General features: G+C 37.3%; 1 protein-coding gene across 1 annotated transcript in view; it reads right to left on the reverse strand.

Moving 5' to 3' along the window:
* Positions 1–21,793, reverse strand: part of PRKD1 (protein kinase D1) — a 483,556-nt gene that overhangs the window by 84,360 nt on the left and 377,403 nt on the right. Inside the window, exons 6-10 of the mRNA XM_006889992.1 lie at positions 11,725–11,935; positions 11,496–11,573; positions 6,355–6,559; positions 4,886–5,009; positions 2,695–2,772 (exon numbers count right to left, since the gene is read on the reverse strand). Coding sequence (XP_006890054.1) covers positions 2,695–2,772; positions 4,886–5,009; positions 6,355–6,559; positions 11,496–11,573; positions 11,725–11,935 — 696 coding nt within the window. The remainder of the gene's footprint in view (positions 1–2,694; positions 2,773–4,885; positions 5,010–6,354; positions 6,560–11,495; positions 11,574–11,724; positions 11,936–21,793) is intronic.

Consider the following 21,793-nt stretch of genomic DNA (forward strand, 5'->3'; position numbering starts at 1 on the left):
CAGCATCCTTGCCTCAAAAAAGCATTTTGGTGGCACTCTCTCCAAGGTACTGGATACCAATAATCAAAGACCAGATGAGTTGTGGGATGATATCAACAATGAAGAAAGCAAAAGGTCTCTTTAGGGTATATTCCCAGTAGAGAAATTGCTGGGTCAAATGGTATTTCTATTTGCAACTTTTTGAGAAAGTGCCATACAGCCTTCCATAGTGGTTGCACCATTTTACACTCCAACCAACAGTGAATAAGGGTTCCAGTTTCTCCGCAACCTCATCAGCATTTGTTGTTTGTTGCTCTGTTGAATTTTGCTATTCTTACTGGGGTGAGATGATATCCCATAATATTTTTGATTTGCATCTCTCTGCACACCCATGTTTATTGCGGCTTTGTTCACAATAGCAAAGAGGTGGAAACAACCTAAGTGACCATCAACAAACAAATGGATAGAGAAGCTGTGGTATATTCACACAATGGAATACTATGTTGCATTGAAAAACAAGGAACTCACTCAGTATTATTCAAAATGTGGAACTACCTCAGTCACAAAAGGACAAATACTGAATAGTGCCACTGTTGTAGAATGGGACTGACATCAGGATTGGGGTGAGACTGAGAAAAATTGGATAAATTATGTATACGGCATTGAAACAGATGAGGAAGAGAACAGTTTAAACGTGATATATAATTGGGTATTATGGTTATGACAAGAGTCAGAATGAAGGTTGCATAGTGGAATGTACTTGAGGCCATGGGGAGATTGTATACCAATGAAAGAATTTTTCTTTTACTTTTCAAGAGAAGAGCAAACTAGGGGGAAGAGGGGGAAAGGGAGAAAAATGCAACAATGAATGGAAATCCAAAATCTATATAAACGTTCATTAAAATAAAAACAAACAAACAAACACAAAAAAGGTCATTAAAAATACAGAGGAGAAAGAAAAACCAGAAGAGAATCTAAAAATTTCACTAGAGCATCGAGAAATCAAAGTAAGGGGAAAACATGCCAAAGTAAAGTTGCTGCAGAGAAGTTTTCAAAGGTCAGCTGGAGAGGACAAAGAAAAGTAGTACAATGGAATGTGCAGAGAACTGGAATTGGAGAACAGAAAAGGGAAGAACTCACTCTGCATTTCTGAGGCTGAGAGAACTGAAATATTAATTTAAATCCTGATTTGCAATACTGAAAGATGCAATGGGCAATATTCTGAATGACTTGGAAAGCATCAAAAGAAGATGGAGGGAATACACAGAATTGCTACACAAAGAGGAACTGACACTGAACATTTCAGGAAGTACCACATGAGCAGGAGCCAAAAAATAAGGCCCCAGGAATCAACAGGATACCAACTGACTTGTTTCAATTAACAGACAGCCTTGGATGTGCTCACCAGTCTATGCCAGGAAATTTGGAGGAAAGCTGTCTGGGCAATGGATTGGAAGAGATCTGTATTTGATCCATTCCCAAGAAAGGTGAGCCAACAGAACGTGGAAACTAAAGACTGACAAAAGAACAAACAACTCTGCTTGGAAGAAGTGGAGCCAGAATGCTTTTTAGACGCGAGTGGTGATAGCTCATCTCAGGTATCCGAGTATATTGTCCGCTATTATCAGTTCCTGGAGAAAGATGTCCTGCTTAGAAAAGTAGAGGGTCAGCTAAAGAGGAAAGAGCCCAGTGAGGTAGAATGATATAATATCTACAATGGGCTTAAGAAGAATGATGATTGTGAGGATTCCAGAGGCTAAGTCAGGACTTCCTTCTGTTCTACTCAGGGTTGCTATGTGTCAGAGTCTGCTCAATGGCACTTGACAATAATACGTCTGATTTGACTAGTTTTGAAAAAAGTACCTCCTCTTTCACTATGAATTCCTTTAGTATTGGTGTTTTACTCTTCATTATGCCACATCTTTGTGACTTAATATAGAAGGAAATGATAAAAATTGCTGCCAAATGTGTCTCTAAACAGAAATATTCCTGATAAACATTATTGTTGATAATGGTTAGAAAAATAATAAAATGATTCTTAGCACTCGAGATACACTACAAGACCAAAGATATAAGGACAAGCAAGATGTATTGGACCTCAAAAATTTACTTTTGGATAATTTTTTGTAACATCAAAATTTCTAGTTTAATTACGCAATGTTTGCTAAAATGCTCATTTTAGCTGCTTCTTCTCAAAATCATCCCATGGGGCCAGAAACACTCCCTAGGAGTAAGTGAACCTAAAAGAAATCACAACACAAATACTCAGAAATACATAAATTACATAGAAAGAACAACAAAAATATATTGTGGATAAAAACTCAGAATTGTCAGATGTTTGTGTTTCTGCTATTCTATAGGTGGCCTAGTTTTTAAGAGTTATGTTGCCAACCCAAAGGCAGGCAGTTCAAATTCATCACCAGCTGCTTTTCAACAGAAAGATGGTTAATCTCCTTCAGTGTAATATAAATGGGCAATCTCCTCCTGTGTGATTAAAAGCAACCATGAATGAATGGAAATCCAAAATCTATGTAAACATCCATTAAAATAAAAAAAAAGGCCTCTAAATAAACATGCTGAAGGGTCAGCTATGAGTAGGTTCTGACATGACAGAAATGACATGGAGGAGAGAAGGGAGTAAGAGAGAGTGAGCAGGAAAAAGTGTTACTCTGTATTTTCCTGGGAAATGAAAGTTCAACTGAAAGCCACCCTTACCTTGTAGTACCTGCTTCCTGTGTCATTTTGAAAGAGGGTAATACATTTGCTATCCAATCTCCAATAGTGCCGTTTCCTCTGAAATGGAAATTAGAACAGGATTATTTAAGAAATTTAATAATACTCAAGATAAATAAAATAAAAACATTTTCCAAATAACATGCATGGACTTTGGACTAGGGATATTCAATTTTAGACCTGCAACTGTTATGAGGTAGGTGACTGTGTTACATCATAGGTCTACGAGTAATAAGGCTTTATGTACTAATACGGAGTGCTAGGTCTGGCACTTACTATGTGAACTAGAATACAGAAATAGAATGCAGTATTTAAAATTATTGGGCTGTTTGAGGAGTTAAAGAAGGATCTGTAGTCTGTGATAAAATAAAAAGCCTTAATATGAGAGGTAATGTTTACATATACTCAATTTTCTAGAACATAAGAAATACCATGTTGATTCAGCCAGGGGTTTTCGCTTCCATTAGAGATTGAATAACTCTGAATATTACTGCAAATTTTGAATATTTCTTTTGTTGGACTAGGAAGCTGACTCCATGACATCAATAATGTAAATAAAACAACTGATGTATTCAATAACTCTTCTTTTAAGCTCACTATAGATCTCTATTCTTGATTTATTAATCAGGTTCTAATTTACTTCAAGTACCTTTCTTAATTTTTTAAAATTCATTTTCATGAACATTTACGAGATTTTGGGTTTCCATACAATCATTGTTGCATTTTTCTCCCTGCCCACCCCTCCCCCCAGTTCACTCTTCTCTTTGAAAAGTAAAAGAAAAAAAATTAGTTCATTGATGTGGAATCTCCCCCTCCCCCAGTACACTCCACTATGCCACCTTCATTCTGGACTCCTGTCATAACCATAATACCCAATCATATATCTCTTTCTTTCTTAATTTGAAAGCAAGAATGAGAAAGGGACTGAAAGTTATTTCTGGTCCTTTTTACAATCGTTCTTCAGCCTGTAAAGTACATTAAATGCATTTTAAATACACTGCCAAGTTAAACTAGATGTATTCAATTACATCATAAAATAAGTCAAGTAATTCTTCAACATAGAAGGTCAAGATTACAAATAGAGCAACAATAAACATTTACAGACAACCCCTGGGATACAAGCATCCAGTTTACAGAAAACAGTGACTTGGTCTTTAATGCCATGTATCCTGGGATCTCATTTGGAAACAAAAAACGACTAGCCACGACTGATTCACCACAATCACTTTTAGTTGCTGTAGGTATAGCTTTTTAATCATTGAAAATGCATTAAGCCTTTTCTGGCACTAAAGTAAGGCTAAGAAACATTATTTTAAAATTAATAAAAAAGAAAAAAATAAACCCAAAAAAAACCATAAGGAAAAAAAAAAGAAAAGCACTATCAGTGATTGAGAAATGAGCTCAAGACTAATTGTCAATTAAACCTTGAAGAGGGGATTGAATGTTCCCTCTCACATACTCAGCCTCAATAATAAACTATTAAGAAAACTCAAAGTAGTGAACACACTCAGATTAGATGAAGAAAAAAAAATTAAAACGTGTTATCAGAGAACTCTGATCGCCTACTGCATAGAGAGTTCTGCTGCTAACCCAAGAGCTTTTCCCTGGTATTTTAAATCCACCAGTGGTCCTGAAGGAGAAATGGGCAATCTCTTCCTGTGCAAATTCAGAGCCTCAGAATCCCAATGGAGGGTCATTTATCAGCTGGTTCCAACCTGATGGCAATGACCATGACTTTAATCTGAGAAATTATGTCCTCATACTCAGGAATGGATTCGTTTACAACTGACTATAAAATTAATTATTTGAGATATATGCACTAGATTTTTCCTCCTCCCTAAAATGTAATGTTTCGCTTTCTATCGTGAATTGCAGAGGAACATTCTGAAAGTAGTTTTGTTAATTGTTCTCAAGTGACAATTAGCCATTCATTTTCTTTAATGGTTTTCTCAAGTAATAGAAGCAAATAAATAATCTCATCCCCCCGGGTACTTTTTATTCTCCCCTACCTCACTCCATTGCTTGTTCAACTATATCTGAGATCTTGACTAGTAATGTGCTCCTTCATCTTATTTGATGCTTGGTTCTGCTCTGCTCCTAGAAGCTCGGATGTGTCAAAGACCAGTGAGCATCATCACCAAAGCAAAAGAACCACGCTCCCTGCAGAACTCACCAGCGCGTCCTTGCTGGTGTAGTGGACCATCCACCCCTCCTTCATCACCGTGCTGCTTTTCCTCTTTGTGTGTTTGACAGATTGCACGACTCTCATGAGTGGGATATTGTTGCTTGTTGATGGACTTGAAAAGTCAAAATATTTTAGGAAAGAAATGTTTTTTAGATATTGATCATTTCATGCATAAAATTTCAACTTAGCTCTTTTGAAATGAAAGCAAAAAAATTCACATCCAATTTCTAGAAAAATATAAAATAATTTTTCAAATACCATACAGCATATAATCTCAGTTACTCTGAAGTGTGATTGGCATCTTTCATGCACACTTTAAAGATCCAAGATAACAAGCACCTCAGGTTTAGGTGAGAACAAGAAGTGTTCTGTATCAGGTACTGTTATAGTGTACTGAAGCCAGTGTATTCAGTACCAAGTATGCAAACGTAATTATTTACCATTTCAAATTATTAGTTATGCATAGATTGTCTTATTCAACATCAATGCAAAGTCTTTGTACAATTTCATAAAAATTACAATCTTCAAAGTAAGCTAGCATTTAATAACACTTCTACATGGCATTATGCTGGTCTTTGATTGTTTCTTCCTCTCACATACCTTAACATATCCTCTGGTATTAAAAAAAGGTGTATCTTCTAAAGATGGTTGGGCCTTAAACTAATATTTTACACTGCTTTAAAAATACTCATTATATCATTAGATGAATTTTATTCTAATAAAATCATATTACTCTAGTCTCAAACTATTATAATGTGTCAATGAACAGGACATAATCAAAAAGGAAACAAAAGTTTCAATCTGCTTTGCAATATAACTTAAAGGTTGTCAAACTTCTTTGTGCGAGAGCCAGAAAACAAAAATTTTGAGCTTTACCAAGTATTTTTCACTCTATTCTTATAATGCAAAAGTAAACATTCAATACAAATTCTCACCACTTAACTACAAGAATGTTCCAATAAAACAGGCAGTATTCAGAAATGGTCTAGTGGCTGTAGTTTGCTGAACAAATGCCAGCAAAAATAAAGGACTACTGAGTAATCAAAGATTAGATTTGTGATCTCACAAACATAAAATTACACATAAAATGAAATTCAGTGAGATGTAGACACAATGTGAGGCCAGCCATAAAACAGTGTCTGCTGAAGCTGATCTTTTATCTTTGCATATCCACACAAATAAGTGTTGAATAAATATTAACTTAGTAGCAAACAAATGTGCGTATATCCTCATATGTAAAGGAAAATGGGTCAATGAATGTGCCAGTGCTTAGAAAGAAAGCAAAATAACTCTCCTACAAGAGAATCCAGGTCTTATAATTGCAAGGTCTCATAAGTAAATTACACAGCTCATCTATACACGTGTGAAACACACACTTGAAACTTCTTTTATAATAGGTTAAAACACCAACTAGGCCTTAAAAGTAAACACCACTCATTCCACTGTTTGACTCGTACCTAATGGTTCTGTTGGAGTCTTCATGATCTTGGTCTGGATCCTGCATTTCCCCACTGTCATTCTGGCACTCCACCATCACCATTTCAGCGTCTTGGACCATGGCCTCTTCCATGTCATCCATAAGTCCACTGTTCCTCTCACTGTCATTGTCATCACTCCCTTCTTCCATGACCACATCAGACTCTGCTCCAGGGCCAAGTAAATCTAGAAAATTGTTTTGGACTCATAAAGATAAACATGGAACTGAAGTTTAAAGGAAAGCTAACCAAAAGCCATGCTCACTGCTGCTGAATTGATTCCTTCTCAGAGCAAGCTTCCACTGGGCTTTTAGTATGTAAATATTAAAGAGAGTATGATGCCACATCTTTCTCCTGTAGAGTAGCTGATAGTTTTGAACAGCTGATATTTTTGTTAGCAGTCCAACAATCAACTTAATATGCCACCAAGGTTCCTAATGAAAAGCTAGACAATTTTAAAATAAATCAAGTAAAACCATTAACAAAGCCATAGACCTTTGGTGGTATAGTGCTTAGAGAGTTGCACTTTTAGCCCAAAAGTTATGTCTCTCTTGTGGCTCAAATACCAGCTAGAAGAAAGATGAGTAGTCACTTCCCATGTGATTTACAGCCTTGGAAACCCATTGGAGGGTCAGGTATAAGTTGGTTCCCACTGATTTGCAAAAAGTCATGTGACTACGTGATGAATTTAACTTCTCTTTTTTTTTTTGCTCATAAAGGTATGATTGGTATGGGAACAAATATATAATTTTCCAGGCAGACATGTGTTTTCTGTGTATATAAGTTTAAACGAAGAAAAGTTTTAGAGATCCTTAGAAGATACCCAAAGGTGAGATGGAAAGAAAACACTATGAAGCAAATAGATCACAGATATAAGTGAATAGGAGATGGACACAATGTTGAAAGTACATCACTGATCTATGGGTCACTGATTCTTACAATTGTAGCTTTTGTTCTTGAAATAAAAATTTAGTATATTAAATTGGTGACAAAAGCAATAGTTTTTAAACCCTAAGATACTGACTCAGTGGTAAACAACACAAAGATACTACATAATTGAAGTAATATAGAATCTCTTAATCATGAGGAAGTTGATGACAACCTATTGTGAATATGTACAAAGATAAAATACTTACTTTAATATTAGATAATGTATTGATTTGAGGCACTAGCCGAACAGGCTTATTTAAGACTGAATGGGAAAATAAAATTTCAAATTCATCGTCAATGTCAAAAACTGCATGCACTGTTTCTGTAAGCTGCAGGCTCCATGGGCCTGAATAAAGTTAACACCACATGCCCCAGAGAGTGGGGAGCCTGCCAAGCTTTCAATTTTGGCAGCTAATGCATGAACTTCTACAAAAGAAATTAGTTTTGGAATGGTTTTCAGGATAGATCACGCTTCTTCTTCCAGGTATTTATTTATTTTAGAAAGAAGTTCCACAAGAAAGTCAAACATTTGTTCTTCAGCTTTTTAGGAATGAAAATATTCAACTTGTTAAACTGCTTTACTACAGACAGCTATTTTGCAGATTAATTCCCAGAGGAACTGGAAAAATGATATCAGTCTGAATATATAAAGCAGTCTACTAGCTATGGAAAAAAATTAGTCTACATTTCTAAGTAAAAAGTTTTGGTAGAGATCCATTAAGAATATTTCCTGGAAATAAAATATGAGCTGCTCCTTTACACTACAGCATTTTTGTTAGGAACGCTTCAAAGTTAAATTAGAACTTTTCAAAGGAATATACTCAAACATAGGAGGGAAAAAATCCCCCAAATCATAGAAACCCTCTGTTGGATTTCCAAAGTTACAAATCGTAACAGAAAGACACTGTCCACTTTTATGCTGAGAACTGCTGGAAGAGTCAAACTGCTGATGGATTTGAAGTGCTACAGACACGAGGCCTGGCAATCAACTTGCCTTTAATTGGGAGCACCTTGACCTGTCTTACCAACAAGAGATTCCCCTCGCAGGCTCTGAACTAACATTTCTCTGAAGTCAGAAGTTCAGAGAAATGCACAAGTTCGGTAGCTGCCCAACTGATCTCAAGAACACTGTCTTCAGATCAAGAACATATCAATGTCTCAAAGAAAGCAAATTATCCCACACAATACACAAGAGCAAAGCAAGATGTCACTCAAAAAGGGTGACACAGTATCAGTAGATTCCCTGAAGCCAGAAGTCTGATGGAACTTTCTGACACAGAATTTAAAAGAGGAGTGACTGAATATATCCAATGGATGAAAGACAAACTTGATGAATTACAGGATACTACAAGCAAAAACCAAAAGGAGCTAAAAAAAACGATGCAGAACATTGCAGAGAAAACAAATGAGGCATTAGTGGCACTGGAAAAACAAGAATCCACTATTCAAATTATAAGGTCCAATGTTTCAGAGGCTGTCAACATGTTGGAGGGATATATGAGCAGAGTTGATGAGATGGAACACAGAATCAGTGAAACTGAAGACAAAATTGTCACCACTGATCTGCTAGAGCAACAAACAGACTCAAAAAAAGAAGGAAAAAGAAGAAAACCTAAGAATAATGTGAGACACCATCAAGAAAAATAACATGCGCATCATTGGAATCCCAGAAAAGGAAGAAGAAAGTGAAGGCACTGAAAAAGTTGTAGAAGAATTACTAGAGGAAAACTTCCCAGGCATAATGAAGAATTAGAGAATATGTATTCAGGAAGCTCAGTGAACCCCATATACATTAGACCCCAAAAGAAAAACAACAAGGCATATAGTTAAATTTGACATAACCAAAGATAAGGAGAGAATCCTGAAAGCAGCAAGGGAGAAACAAAGAGTAACCTATAATGGAGAACAGATAAGATTAAGTGCCAATTTCTCAGCAGAAACCATGCAGGCAAGAAGAGAGTGGAAGGACATATATCAAACACTCAAAGAACACAACTGTCAACCAAGAATACTGTGCCCAGCAAAATTATCCATCAAATATGAAGGACAGATCAAAATATTCCCAGAAAAGCAGAACCTAAGAGAGTTTGTAAGAACAAGACCAGCATTGCAGGAGAAACTCAGAGATGTCCTTCTTACAGATATACCACAGAAAGCTCCATGGTCCAAAGTAACTAGCAACAACACCAAGAAGAACTCAACACAATGATAGCAATAAACCTAGCCTCTCAATACACACTGAACATGAATGGTTTTAATGCACCGCTGAAGAGAGAGTAGCAGATTGGTTAAAAAAACAAAATCCATCAATACGTTGTCTACAAGAGACACACCTGAAAAATGAAGATAAAGACAGGCTAAAAAGAAAAGGGTGGGGAAAAATATACCAAGCAAGTAACAACCAGAAAAAAGCAGGAGTAGCCATATTAATCTCTGATAAAATAAATATCAATGTGTAAAGACCATCACAAAGGACAAGGAAGGTCACTACATAATGCTGAAAGGGTCAATAGAACAAGAGGATATAACAATAATAAATATCTATGCACCAAATGAAAGACCAGCAAAATACATAAAACAAACATTAACAAAACTGAAAAAGGAAATAGACAACACTACTATAGTGCTGGGAGACTTCAATACACCCCTCTCAAGAAAAGATAGAACTGCCAGAAAAAAACTCAACAGAGATACTGAAGAATTAAATCACACAATAAACCAACTTGACCTCATAGATATTTATAGACTAATGCACCCCCAAAAAGCACAGAATACCTTCTTCTCTAATATGCATGGAACATTCTCTAAAATATATCACATTCTAGGACACAAGGCAAGCATCAATAAATTCAAAAGCATAGAAATAATACAAACCATCTTGTCAGACCATAGTGCCACAAAATTAGAAATTAATGATAGGACAATAAAGGAGAAAAAAAACCCATACATTTGGAAGCTGAACAACACCTTGCTTGAACATGATTGGATAGTAGAAGAAATAAAAAATGAAATTAAAAAGTTTCTTGAAAGTAATGACAATGAAAACACCACTTGCCAAAACCTCTGGGAAACAGTCAAAGCAGTAATCAAAGGTCAATTTATAGCAATAAGCAAACATATCAAAAGACAAGAAAAACCGACTATTTACTCTCTAACCCAGTATCTCCAGCAAATTGAAAAAGAACAGCAAGAAAACCCGACACCCTTTAAAAAAATGGAAATTATAAAAACTAGAGCAGAAATAAATGAAGAGACATGAGGCTTTTAGTTGGCAACATTATAACCTGTTACAGACTATGCCAATAGAATGTAAAATATAGGGAAAAATGGTAAAACTATTGACTGCTAACTAGTGGATTGATGATTCAAACCTACCATCTATCAGAGAAAGAGGTCCCATAAATATTATAGCCTTGAAGGCCCTATGAGTCAGTTCTAACTCTGTGCTATAAAGTGCCTCCGAGTCAGAAATACTGCCACTGCACACCAGAACAATAGGAAAGAATATGTGTTTTTCAACTTGCTGAATATAAGTTCCCTTCATTACTAAAAATACAGGTTAGGAGCCACGTACGTAATAGAAATGAGGAGCCTCTGAGAGCCTTCCCTGCATTGGTAGATGGGGGTAGGAGTGGGGGAACTAACTTCCATTTAAATGATTAAAATGAGAACTACAACTTGTGGGCACATCAACCACTTTCAAATTTTGGAACATACTACAGTATAAGATTACAGAGCTGGGAATGACATTCTGGATGTCAAAGTTTTTATTACTGAAAGGTCACAGTGAAAAGGTCAACAAAGCCTCATTGATTTTTACCAAAGCTCAATGAGCTATATTGAGCGATTTTCTACAACAAAGGTAAATAAACTCAGTTCATCATTTGTCTTGGGCTAAGACAGATATGAACAGAAAGTTATGGTGGTAAACCAGCCAAACTCACTCAAAAAGCCAACTGCCACTGACTTGATCCCCACTCTTGGCGGCATTCTATCAGACTTTCCGGGTTGTGATTATTAATGGAAGGACGCTGGGTCATCGTCCTCCTGAGGAGCAGGTTGTGAATTGAAATTTGCAGCCTTTCAATAAACTGTCGAACACTTAACCTACTGTACACATCATCTACTGAGTCCTAGCTGTCACACTCTTGTAAAGAAAAGAAGCAAGGACAGGGACTTAGGTTTTCACATACCTCCATTAATGGTCACCTCACCGAGGCAGTTGTTTGGTACTTTGGGTGCACAACGCTTATGACAATTGAATCTGCAATCTATTTATGAGGATTATAAAACAAAACAAAGAGAAGAACTCATCAGGAACAGAATAATAAAAATAAAAAGCTGCAATTTCAAGTGGTGAGTTACTATCTTCAAGTTTGTAAGTCTGGTAGGTAAAAACATTTGGTAGCAAGGTGGTCTTACCTTTGCACTGCAGACCCTGTCTGAAGAGCCCCTTGAGAAGCTTCTTACAGTACTGGCACACGGTGGGGCGGGTGTAGGAATGGATGACAAACGTGTGCGGCACTTTCACTTTTGTCATCAAAATCTTGTCCAGCTGAATTGGCCGTCCGATATATGACTGAGAATTCGATCTCTTATCTCGACCGATAAATGACTCTGATGGTGACTTTTGCTATATATTTGAAAAACCAAAGAACAGGATATAAACAAGAACTTAATTTGTGTTTTAAATGTTTGGGTTTTTTTTATAATTTCATTTTGTTTCTGCTCTTGTATTTAGTGGTTTGATTCTTAAGAATATGAGTGAAAGAAATGAAAACTATCTTTCTGTGCACGTAACTTATTCACGGTCCCTGTAGAACCAGTTTAGAGAGTTCTGATGGTACAGTCAGTAGAGAGTTGCACTGTAAACATAAAGGCACACTTCTTCAGGAGTTTTATTCCATGAGGGAGAGGGAGAGAGGGAGAGAGATGAACAATTTCTTCCTGTGATTTACAACCTCTGACAACCTGCTGGGGGATCAACTATGAATCTGTTCCAACCTGATGGTGATGAGTGAGTTAGTTATGTCTTATTGAAGGAGTAATACAGTAATTAAACCTCACTGCTTACCTGACTAGCTGCTCTACAGGAGAAGATGTAACAGCCTTGGAAACTCTATGGGACAGTTCTTATAGGGTCACCACGAGTTTTAATACAGAAATGCAAAGATGAAACAACAACAATAACAATGAAATAGTCCTTAATCTTACTGCACACATTTATTCACTGGCGTTTTTTAGAAGTATTTGTACGTGATTAAAATATCAAATCAATTCAGAAATATTGGAAATTCAAACTACATACTCCCTGTTGCCATTCATGCTACTTCATCTGAAAAATGCCTGCAGTTATATTTCTTTTTGTTTTCCTAAGAATTGATGCCTTTGAGCTGTGGTGTTGGAGAAGAGTACTGAATATACCATGGACTGCTAAGAAAATGAACAGGTTCATCCTAGAGAGGGTGACGCCAGGCTGCTCCTTAGACAAAAGGATTCTGAAGCTTCATCTGACGTACTTTGGACATGTTGCAAGGAGGGACCAGTCCTTGGAGAGGGACATCATGCTTGGTAAGGTGGAGGAACGGTGCAGGAGAAGACCTTCGATGGGATGGATTAATTCAGTAACTGGGGTAATGGGGTTAGTTAGGTGTGTCAGAGACAGTGAGATTGGCATAGGATAGAGCAGGGTTTAGAGCTGCTGTACATAGGGTCGCTATGAGTTGCAGGAGACTCAACGGCACATAACAACAACAACAACAAAGGAAAGATTATGATTTTAAATAATTCTTTAAATTTATAGAACAAGAAGGATAATGATAGCCATAATTTTATATTTTAAAAAACAAAGCAACCAATGGATTAAACAAATATTGGTGGTGGTGTAATTATATCCCTTGCACTTGAGCTTCTCAGTCTGGAATGATTTAATTTGTCTAGTACATGTTGTTGGAAGCAGGAGTGACATCCACTTCCATAAATAGCTTGCCTCGGGAAACCCTACGAATGTGGAGAAAGGATGAAAGTCACGCAACTATCAAGGACTTTCGTTAATGGGTTGCTATGAATTGCCTACCACTCGACGGCACTTAACAACATAGAGAGAGACCAGTTGGCATACTGGACCGAAAGTGATGCTACCAAGCCACAGGTGGGTGACTCTAATCCGTAGCCATAAGGCCTGTCTTTAATTGTTTTGGTCAAACATTCTTCTAGGTCGTATAGCCCTGGTATGTCCACTTGCCATACAGAGGCAACTTGTGGTCACTGTGAAGCTGAACACTGTGACACTGACGTGTCAAATGCGATAATGGTCACCCATGGTGGACAGTGTTTGGTGGCACTCCATGGATGAAACATGCTTGGAAGCAGGAGTGGCATCCACTTCCATAAACAGCTTGTCTGCAGAAACCCTATGAACATGGAGAAAGGACGAAAGTCAAACAACTGTTGAGGACTTTTGTTCATAGGGTCGCTATGAGTTGCCTACAACTCGACGGCACTTAACAAACAACAATACATGTTATTAAATGAATACTAATGAACCCTGTTTTCAGTGCTTTAAACAATCTCATGATATCACTTCAAATCATGGGCATGTGAATGGGACTCATGAGAGTGAAAGTATCATGGAATCATACAAGTAATATGTGAAACGTTTTAAAATGCTACATTAAGGTTCTTAGTAATTTATTAAGATCTATATTATAGCAACCACTGTGATGATGCTGTTGTTATGTGCTGTCGAGTTGCCAGTGAGTCATGGTGAGCTAATATACAACAGCTCTGAATCCTACCTTATCTTGATCCAATTTCATTGTCTTGACAGACCCAATCCCACTCAATCCAGTCACTGAGTTAATCCATCTCCTCTTGCATCCTCCTTTCCTACACTGTCCCTCTTTCCGAGCATGATGTCCTTCTCCAAGGATTGGTCCCTCCTGGTCACATGCCCAGAATATGTGAGACAGAACTGTTTGTTCTTCTGGCAGTCCAATTTATGTTCAACACTCTTCTTCAGCACCATGACTCAATGGCATTGATTCTTTTTCTATCATCCTTAGTCATTGTCTAGCTCTTTGACGAATAGCAAGCAATCACAAAGATCATGGCCTAGATCAGGTGCACCTTAGTCTCCAGACCGACATTGTTGCTCTTCTCTAGTACTCTAGAGAGATCACTGACAGCAGACTTTCCCACTGCAATTGTTTTGATTTCCTGACTACTAGTGCCAAGAGTGTTGATTAATGAACCAAGTAAATGGAAATTGTTGACAATCTCAATCTCTTCTCCAAGCTGCTAATTGGCCCAGTGGTGAGAATCTTTGTCTTCTTGATATTGAACATCAATCCATATTGAAGACTATAGTCTTTGATCTCCTGCAGCAAATATCTCATGTCCTCCTTAGTTTCAGCAAGCACAGCTGTGCCATCTGCATAATGCAGGTTGTTGATGAATCTTTCTTCAGTCCTGATGCCACATTCCTCCTCATAAAACCCAGCCTCCTGAATGATCTGTTCTGTATATACATTGAAAAGGTATGGCAATAGGATGCATCCTAGACACCTTTCCTGATTATGAGTCATGCATTGTTTCCCTGTTCTGTTCTGATTACTGCTTCCTGGTCTAAGTACAGGAACACCATTAAGTGTTCTGGGATTCTCATTCTTCTCAAGGTTAGCCACAATTTGTTGTAATGCACACAGTCAAATACCTTTGCATCATCAATGAAACACATATAGACATCCCTCTAGTACTCCCTTCTGTTGGTCAAGATGAACTTAACATTGGCTATGAAGTCCCTAATGGCACAGCCTCGTCTTAACTCAGCCTGCACATCTGGTAGTTCTCTGCTGATATACTGTTCCAGTAGTTTTTTAATAATCTTCAACAGGATTTTGCTTGCATGTAATAGTAGTGATACAGTTTGATAATTTCTACACTCTGTTGGTCACCTTTTTTTGGAATGGGAATAAATATAGATCTTTTCCAGTAAGTTGGCCAGGTAGCTAGCCTCCAGATTTCTTGGCACAACCAGGTGAGTGTGTCCAGGGCAGCAACTGTTTGCTGAAATATGTCAACTAGTATTCCACCATTGCTGGGACCTTGTTTTTTGCCAATTCCTTCAGAGCAGTTTGTACTTCCTCCTTTATCACCATATGCTCTTGATCACATGTTGTTTAATGAAATTATTCGGTGTCAGTGAATTCTTTTTGGTATAGTGACTCTGTACTCATGCCATCTCCTTTTGATGCTTTCTGACTCATTCAACACTCTCTCCTCTGCATCCATAACTAACTAATTGAGGCCTAAACCTGTTCATCAGTTCCTTCACATTAAGAAATAACGAACAAGTTTGTCCCTTTTGAGCTTCCAATTCCAGCTCCTTGCACATTTCATTATATGCCTTTGCTTTGTCTTCCTGTGCTGTCTTTTGAAATCTTCTGTTATGCTCTTGATTTCTTCCCTCTGCTTTGGCTTCTCAGCACTGTAGTGCAATATTCAGAGTCTCTTCTGACATCCATGTTGGTCTTTTCTTTCTCCTCTATATTTATAATGACTTTTCACATTTTTCATGAATGATATTCTTCATATCCTCCCACAGCTCATCTGGTCTTTGCTCACTTGTGCTCAGCACTTTAAACATGTTCCTGAGATGGTTGTTATATCCTGGTGGAATAGACTTGAGGTCAAACTTTGGTTCTTGTAGATTTTATTTACTTTTTAGTTTCAGTTTGAACTTACATTTGAGTAGTTGATGGTCTGTTCCACAATCAGATGCACATGGTCTACTTTTCACAGCTGATATTGAGCTTCTCCAGTGATTTCATAAAAAACATATAGCACCTTCTGAGACAGCCTTCTTATGTATATTTTACAGTTGAAGGATTCTGACCACAAAGTACACATATATTTCTTTGGGTAAAACAGCTGTTAAATACCTACTGCTGCTGAGTTGATTCCACTCACAGAGATCCTTTAAATCAAAGGAGAACTGCCTCCTAGGGTTTCCAAGGTTATAGTAATTAGGAAGTAGATTGCCACGTCTTTTTCCCATAGCATGGCTGATGGGTTTGAAATGCCAACTTCTTGGTTAGCTGCAGAGAGCTTAGCCACTGTACCAATCCTCCTTTGCTACTTGCACAGCAGAGCTCAAAATCTGAATCTACATTTGTTTACCTCCAAAACTCCTGATTTTCGTACTACATCTTTTTGCCTTTTTACATATGCTCAATTAGTTGAAAGAAATCAATAACAAAAAATTAAAAGTAAATAATCACCTAATTTGACTCATATGAGAGCCACTCTCACCTGAAAAGTCTAAGTGAGAGTGTCCTATTGTTTTCTTAATGGATCAACATCAAACCGATTCTCTAAACACAATTACAGTTAAGTAACTGAAACGTGTTCTGGATTTCTGTATTTTTGTCAACATGCATTACCACCTTTCCAAGTTAGTTTCTATTTGGATCAATTACTGACAAGAAAGAAATCAGCTTTACATAAAATTTCTCCCATCTCAATCCTTATCTGCCCTCAAAGGTAATAAATATCCTGTTATAAAAATGTGAAAAATTCTTATTTGCAAATTCACTAGCTAACTTATAGCAAATAGAAATGCGTTATATGTTGTTACTGTGTGCCTTTAAGTCAAAATCAACATAAAGCTGACTCTCCATTAACTTTTCAGAGGCTGTAAATCATGTGGGAGGAGAAAGTCCATCCTTATCCTCAGAGGATCTGCTGGATTTGAAATACGTACTTTTGAGTTGGCAGAGCAACTCCTTACAGATGTCACCATAGGGCTCCACTATGAAAAGAGGCTCTACATATTGTAGATACAGTTACACTTACAGTTTTATAAAGGAAAACTCTAAAGCATATTACACTGGAAAGGCTTCTCTGCAAGAGAAACTGAGAGGGCCTGTAAAGACAGCACATAAATTTGCCAAACCAGAATTACAAATATGTTAAACACTTTCAATGGAAAGTAACTCTATTCAAAAGGTTAGGTCCCAGTTCTCTGAGCAGTTCTTTGGTAAATGTAGCAAAAGGGTTAGTTTTAAATATAGATAAAAATAAAACTATTCTTTTCCATAGTTGGAAAGTTTCAACACCAGAATAAAAAAGGACTTGATGCCACTCTTTCTTTGCAGACTCAAAATGTTCTCAGATTTGAGAAATCCCCTGCAAAGTTGGAAATGCCTTTAGTCATTTACCTTATTTTGAGAAATTACAGATTAAGGGGTTCTGGTGGTACAGGGATTGCAACCACAGAGTACTTTTTTTTGGTGGTGTGGTGTTTTGTTCTGTTGTTGTTAACAGCAACACTCTTTAACCATTGAGTGACCAGGGTTCCTTTAATAGGGCTTCTATTAGTTAGAAAGACCCTCTGGAGGCCCTAGTGCTAAGAAGCTGTACTGCAAGCCCAAAGACACCGAGTCTGAATCCACCAGCTGCTCCATGAGAGAAAGACAGTCAATTTTTCTCCCATGTAATTAACTGCCTCTTAAAACCTTCTGGAAGGTCAGCTATGGATAGTTTTCTACTCATCAATGACTAGTTAGAATTGAGTTAACAACAATGAGTTTTTAATTCTAGGCTGTGTTAACAGTTATATGAGTCATTTAGTAAACTGTAAGGCAGACTCATAGTGTAAGAGGAATGATAAATTGAATGAATTGAATGATTTTTTTTTCTCATCCAGAATGGTAATGTTAATATAAACACTCACAGGAACTATAAGAAGTAGAATTACTCTTGAGGAAGAATTTAATTTATAACTCTCAGGAAAGGATTATGTAAGGGATTTTATAATATTACATGAGTTTTAAAAATCTGGCTGTCATGCTGTAGCCTAGACACTATACCACAGACATATTTAGGCAATGATGAAATTCACACGACCACAGGTGACCTTGGCACAGAATAATAACTCACACATTCCATAACTTATAGTAAAAGCAACTAAGCCCTTAAAGGATTAACTAAGAGTGTATAGGAATCACTCATGAGATTTCAAAGTAAAAAACGGCTAGTAATAAGAACCCAGAATTCCTATCCTACCTTTTACCTTTACTAGTCTTCCCAATGAACAAATTTCAAAAGGAGCAAGATTTTACTGAAGATTATCCAAAAACGATTGGAACAGCATATCAGCAGAGAACTACCAGAAGTCCAGGCTGGGTTTAGAAGGGGTCGTGGTACTAGGGATATTGTAGCTGATGTTAGATGGATCTTAGCTGAAAGCAGAGAATACCAGAGGAATGTCTATCTGTGTTTCATTGACTATGCAAAGGCATTTGACTGGGTAGATCATAACAAACTGTGGCTGATTCTGAGAAGAATGGGAATCCCAGAACACCTGATAGTGCTAATGTGAAACCTATACTTGAACCAGGAGGCAGTCATCAGAACAGAGCAAGGGAACACTGCATGGTTCAAAATTGGGAAGGTCGTACGCCAGGGATACATCTTATTTCCACACTTTTTCAACCTATATGCATAACAGATTATCCGGGAGGCTGGACTCTATGAGGAGAAATGTGGAGTCAAGATTGGTGGACAATTTATCAACAATCTGCGTTATGCAGATGATACAACCCTGCTTGCTGAAACTGAAGAGGACCTGAAGTGCCTGCTGCAGAGGGTCAAGGACTGCAGCCTACAATATGGATTGAGGCTCAATGGCAAGAAGACAAAGATTCTCACCACAGGACCAATTGGCAACATCAGAATGGATGGTGAAGAGATTGAGATTGTACACAGCTTTAGTTTGCTTGGCTCCACAGTCAACACTCTTGACACCAGTAGCCAGGAAATTAAAAGGCGCATTGCCATGGGAAAGTCTGCTGTTAGGGACCCATCCGAAGTACTGAACAGCAATGGGGTCTCTCTGGAGATTAAAGTGCGTTTGATACAGGCCATGGTCTTCGCAGTCACTTGTTATGCATCAGAGGGTTGGACAATGATCAAAGAGGATAGAAGGAGAATTGATGCCTTTGAGCTGTGGTGCTGGAGAAAAGTATTGAGAATACCATGGGATGCTGGAAAGCAAACAGATTTGTCCTGGAAAGGGTTAAAACGGGTGGCTTCTTGGAGGCAAGGATTCTGAGGCTCCTTCTAACATACTTTGGACATGTTGTGAGGAGAGACCGGTCCTTGGAGAGGGACATCATGCTTTGGAGGGTGGAGGGATGGTGCAGGAGGGGAAGGCCCTCTATGAGGTGGATTGATTCAGTGGTTGGGGTAATCAGGATGGGAGTGTCGGAGATAGTGCGACTGGCACAGGACAGAGCAGAGTTTAGGGCTGTTGTACATAGAGTCGCTATGAGTCGCAAGCGACTCGATGGCACATAGCAACAACAACAACAACAACAACAGTCTTCCGAATTAAAAGCAGCTGTTTGCACTGTTGCTTATGTTGCTGCTGTTGAGTATCGTCAAGTGGAAGTGACCCACAGCTGACCCTCAGCAGCTTTTGAGAGACTGTTGATGACAAGAGAAGAGATTTCCCATCCTTCTCTCACAGAGTAACTAACTGGTGGATTCAAAGCACGTGTCTATGGGATTGCAACGCAGCTGTCCACCACTAGACCACCAAAAGTTGAAGATTAATATGTTGAAACAGGGTCCATGCATGGAGACTTTTCAGGTGAGAACCTATTTCCTATCAAAACAGAGGTTCTTCAAATGGTTTCATTTTACTAGATAACAAACACAGCGGAGAAGGAAGAATGCAGTTAAAGGACTATTTTCTATGTCTCTGTGAGTATACATAGCTGCCTGGGTGGTGCAACCATTTTGCCCTTGACTAGCAGAATCAAGTTGATGGTTCAAACCCATCCAGTAGCACCATAAAACAAAGGACTGGTGATCTGATCACAGATAAGAAAATCTTAAGAGGCACTTAGACTGTTTTCTGTGGGATCTCCATGAGTTGGAGTCTAGCTGATGGCAGTGGGCTTGGTTAAGGGGATTATATATACCATACATATGCAGACGATTCACCTATTATGAGACAAATATAAGAGGTCAAGCTGAAAAAGGAAGACAAGGGTCATTATTTCATCACTTCCTAAGTGTAGATGAGCTATTTGTACATTAACCAGCAAAACAGAAAAAAACCAAACATAAAAACCTCCTCATAATCTTCATTTATAGAAAACAAACTGGAAGGACATGACACATGAAAGCTTATGGAAAAAAAAATGTTACTGCCTGGCAATAAAATTTATTATTATTTACATAAATTTTTTAAGAACCATCATTTCTGTAATTTAGTCAACCATGTCTCTAAAATATTTCTAAAGAAGCATCAAAATTAAAAAATATTAGTTTTTTCAGCATTAGTAATTTACTCATTAATAATCAATATACAGTCACTGTGTTAAGCAAAACAAATTTTTATGTGATTTGCTATTTGAAGGTAAACACACATGCATAATTACATTTTTGCTTTGATCTTTCAAGTTACAGAATAGAAAAAAATTTCACAAGAGTAAAATATCCTCATTCAATACCAATAACTTAGACTTTAAGATAACTCAGTGTAAAATTTGTAACGTATGTCATTGTGTTGATTCTAATTCATAGTAACTCTATAGTTCCTGTTCTTTACAAAAGCAAGACAATCAAATCTTTTCCCATTTAAGTCTATAATGAATTCAAATCACTGACCTTTGAGTTACTAGCCAAGTTCTTAATCATAATGCCACCAGGGCATATTAAAATGAAATTACATTTAAAAATTCAAAACATAATGTTGACTAAGATGATCACATTTTCTATACCTGCTGCATCAGTGTGCAAAATAAAGAGTTCAATTTAATTCTATGCTAACTGGCCTTATTATATTTTAATAAGTTGTATATTTAATTACAATGTGTACAAGAGTTTGAAGTTTTAAAGAAAAATTTTAATTAAAATTAACATTACTAAAGAGAAAATTCTCTCATTCATAAGACTTTTAAAGGACTTACTAGAAGACGTTTAATTTCAAATTTGGTAAAACTAGATAATATGCTGAAGTGTTGTTGCACATAAAAGTAAGAAGCAAATCTTCATTTTGCTTCATTATTGTTTCAGAGAAAAACTGGCCTAAAATTCTCTTCTCTATAATTACATCAAGCATAAGCAAGCAGGTACACTTCCAGGAATTTACATATTTATTTTAACCACTGGACTCATGAAATTGCCATTTCTCTCAGGGAAGAAGTCTGAATCAAACATAGGTATGGCATCTATGTAAGAACTGACATACTATAATCTGAAGTATTCTGATAAACTCAAATCTAATGTTGTCAAGTTATCTCTTATTTCCTCCTGAACCAATCAATAGAACCTAGTAGAACAGAACTTCCTTACATGATTCATAAGGCTATAAATCTTTATGGAAACAGATCATGACATCTTTTTTCTGTGGAGTGGCTAGAGGGTATTAATTGTGTACTTTTTTCAGCAGTCAGGTTCTTTAATTACCGTACCACCA

Source organism: Elephantulus edwardii, unplaced genomic scaffold (genome assembly GCF_000299155.1).
Source record: "Elephantulus edwardii isolate Elephantulus edwardi_28Jun2011 unplaced genomic scaffold, EleEdw1.0 scaffold00084, whole genome shotgun sequence".
In the NCBI taxonomy this organism is placed as follows: domain Eukaryota; kingdom Metazoa; phylum Chordata; class Mammalia; order Macroscelidea; family Macroscelididae; genus Elephantulus; species Elephantulus edwardii.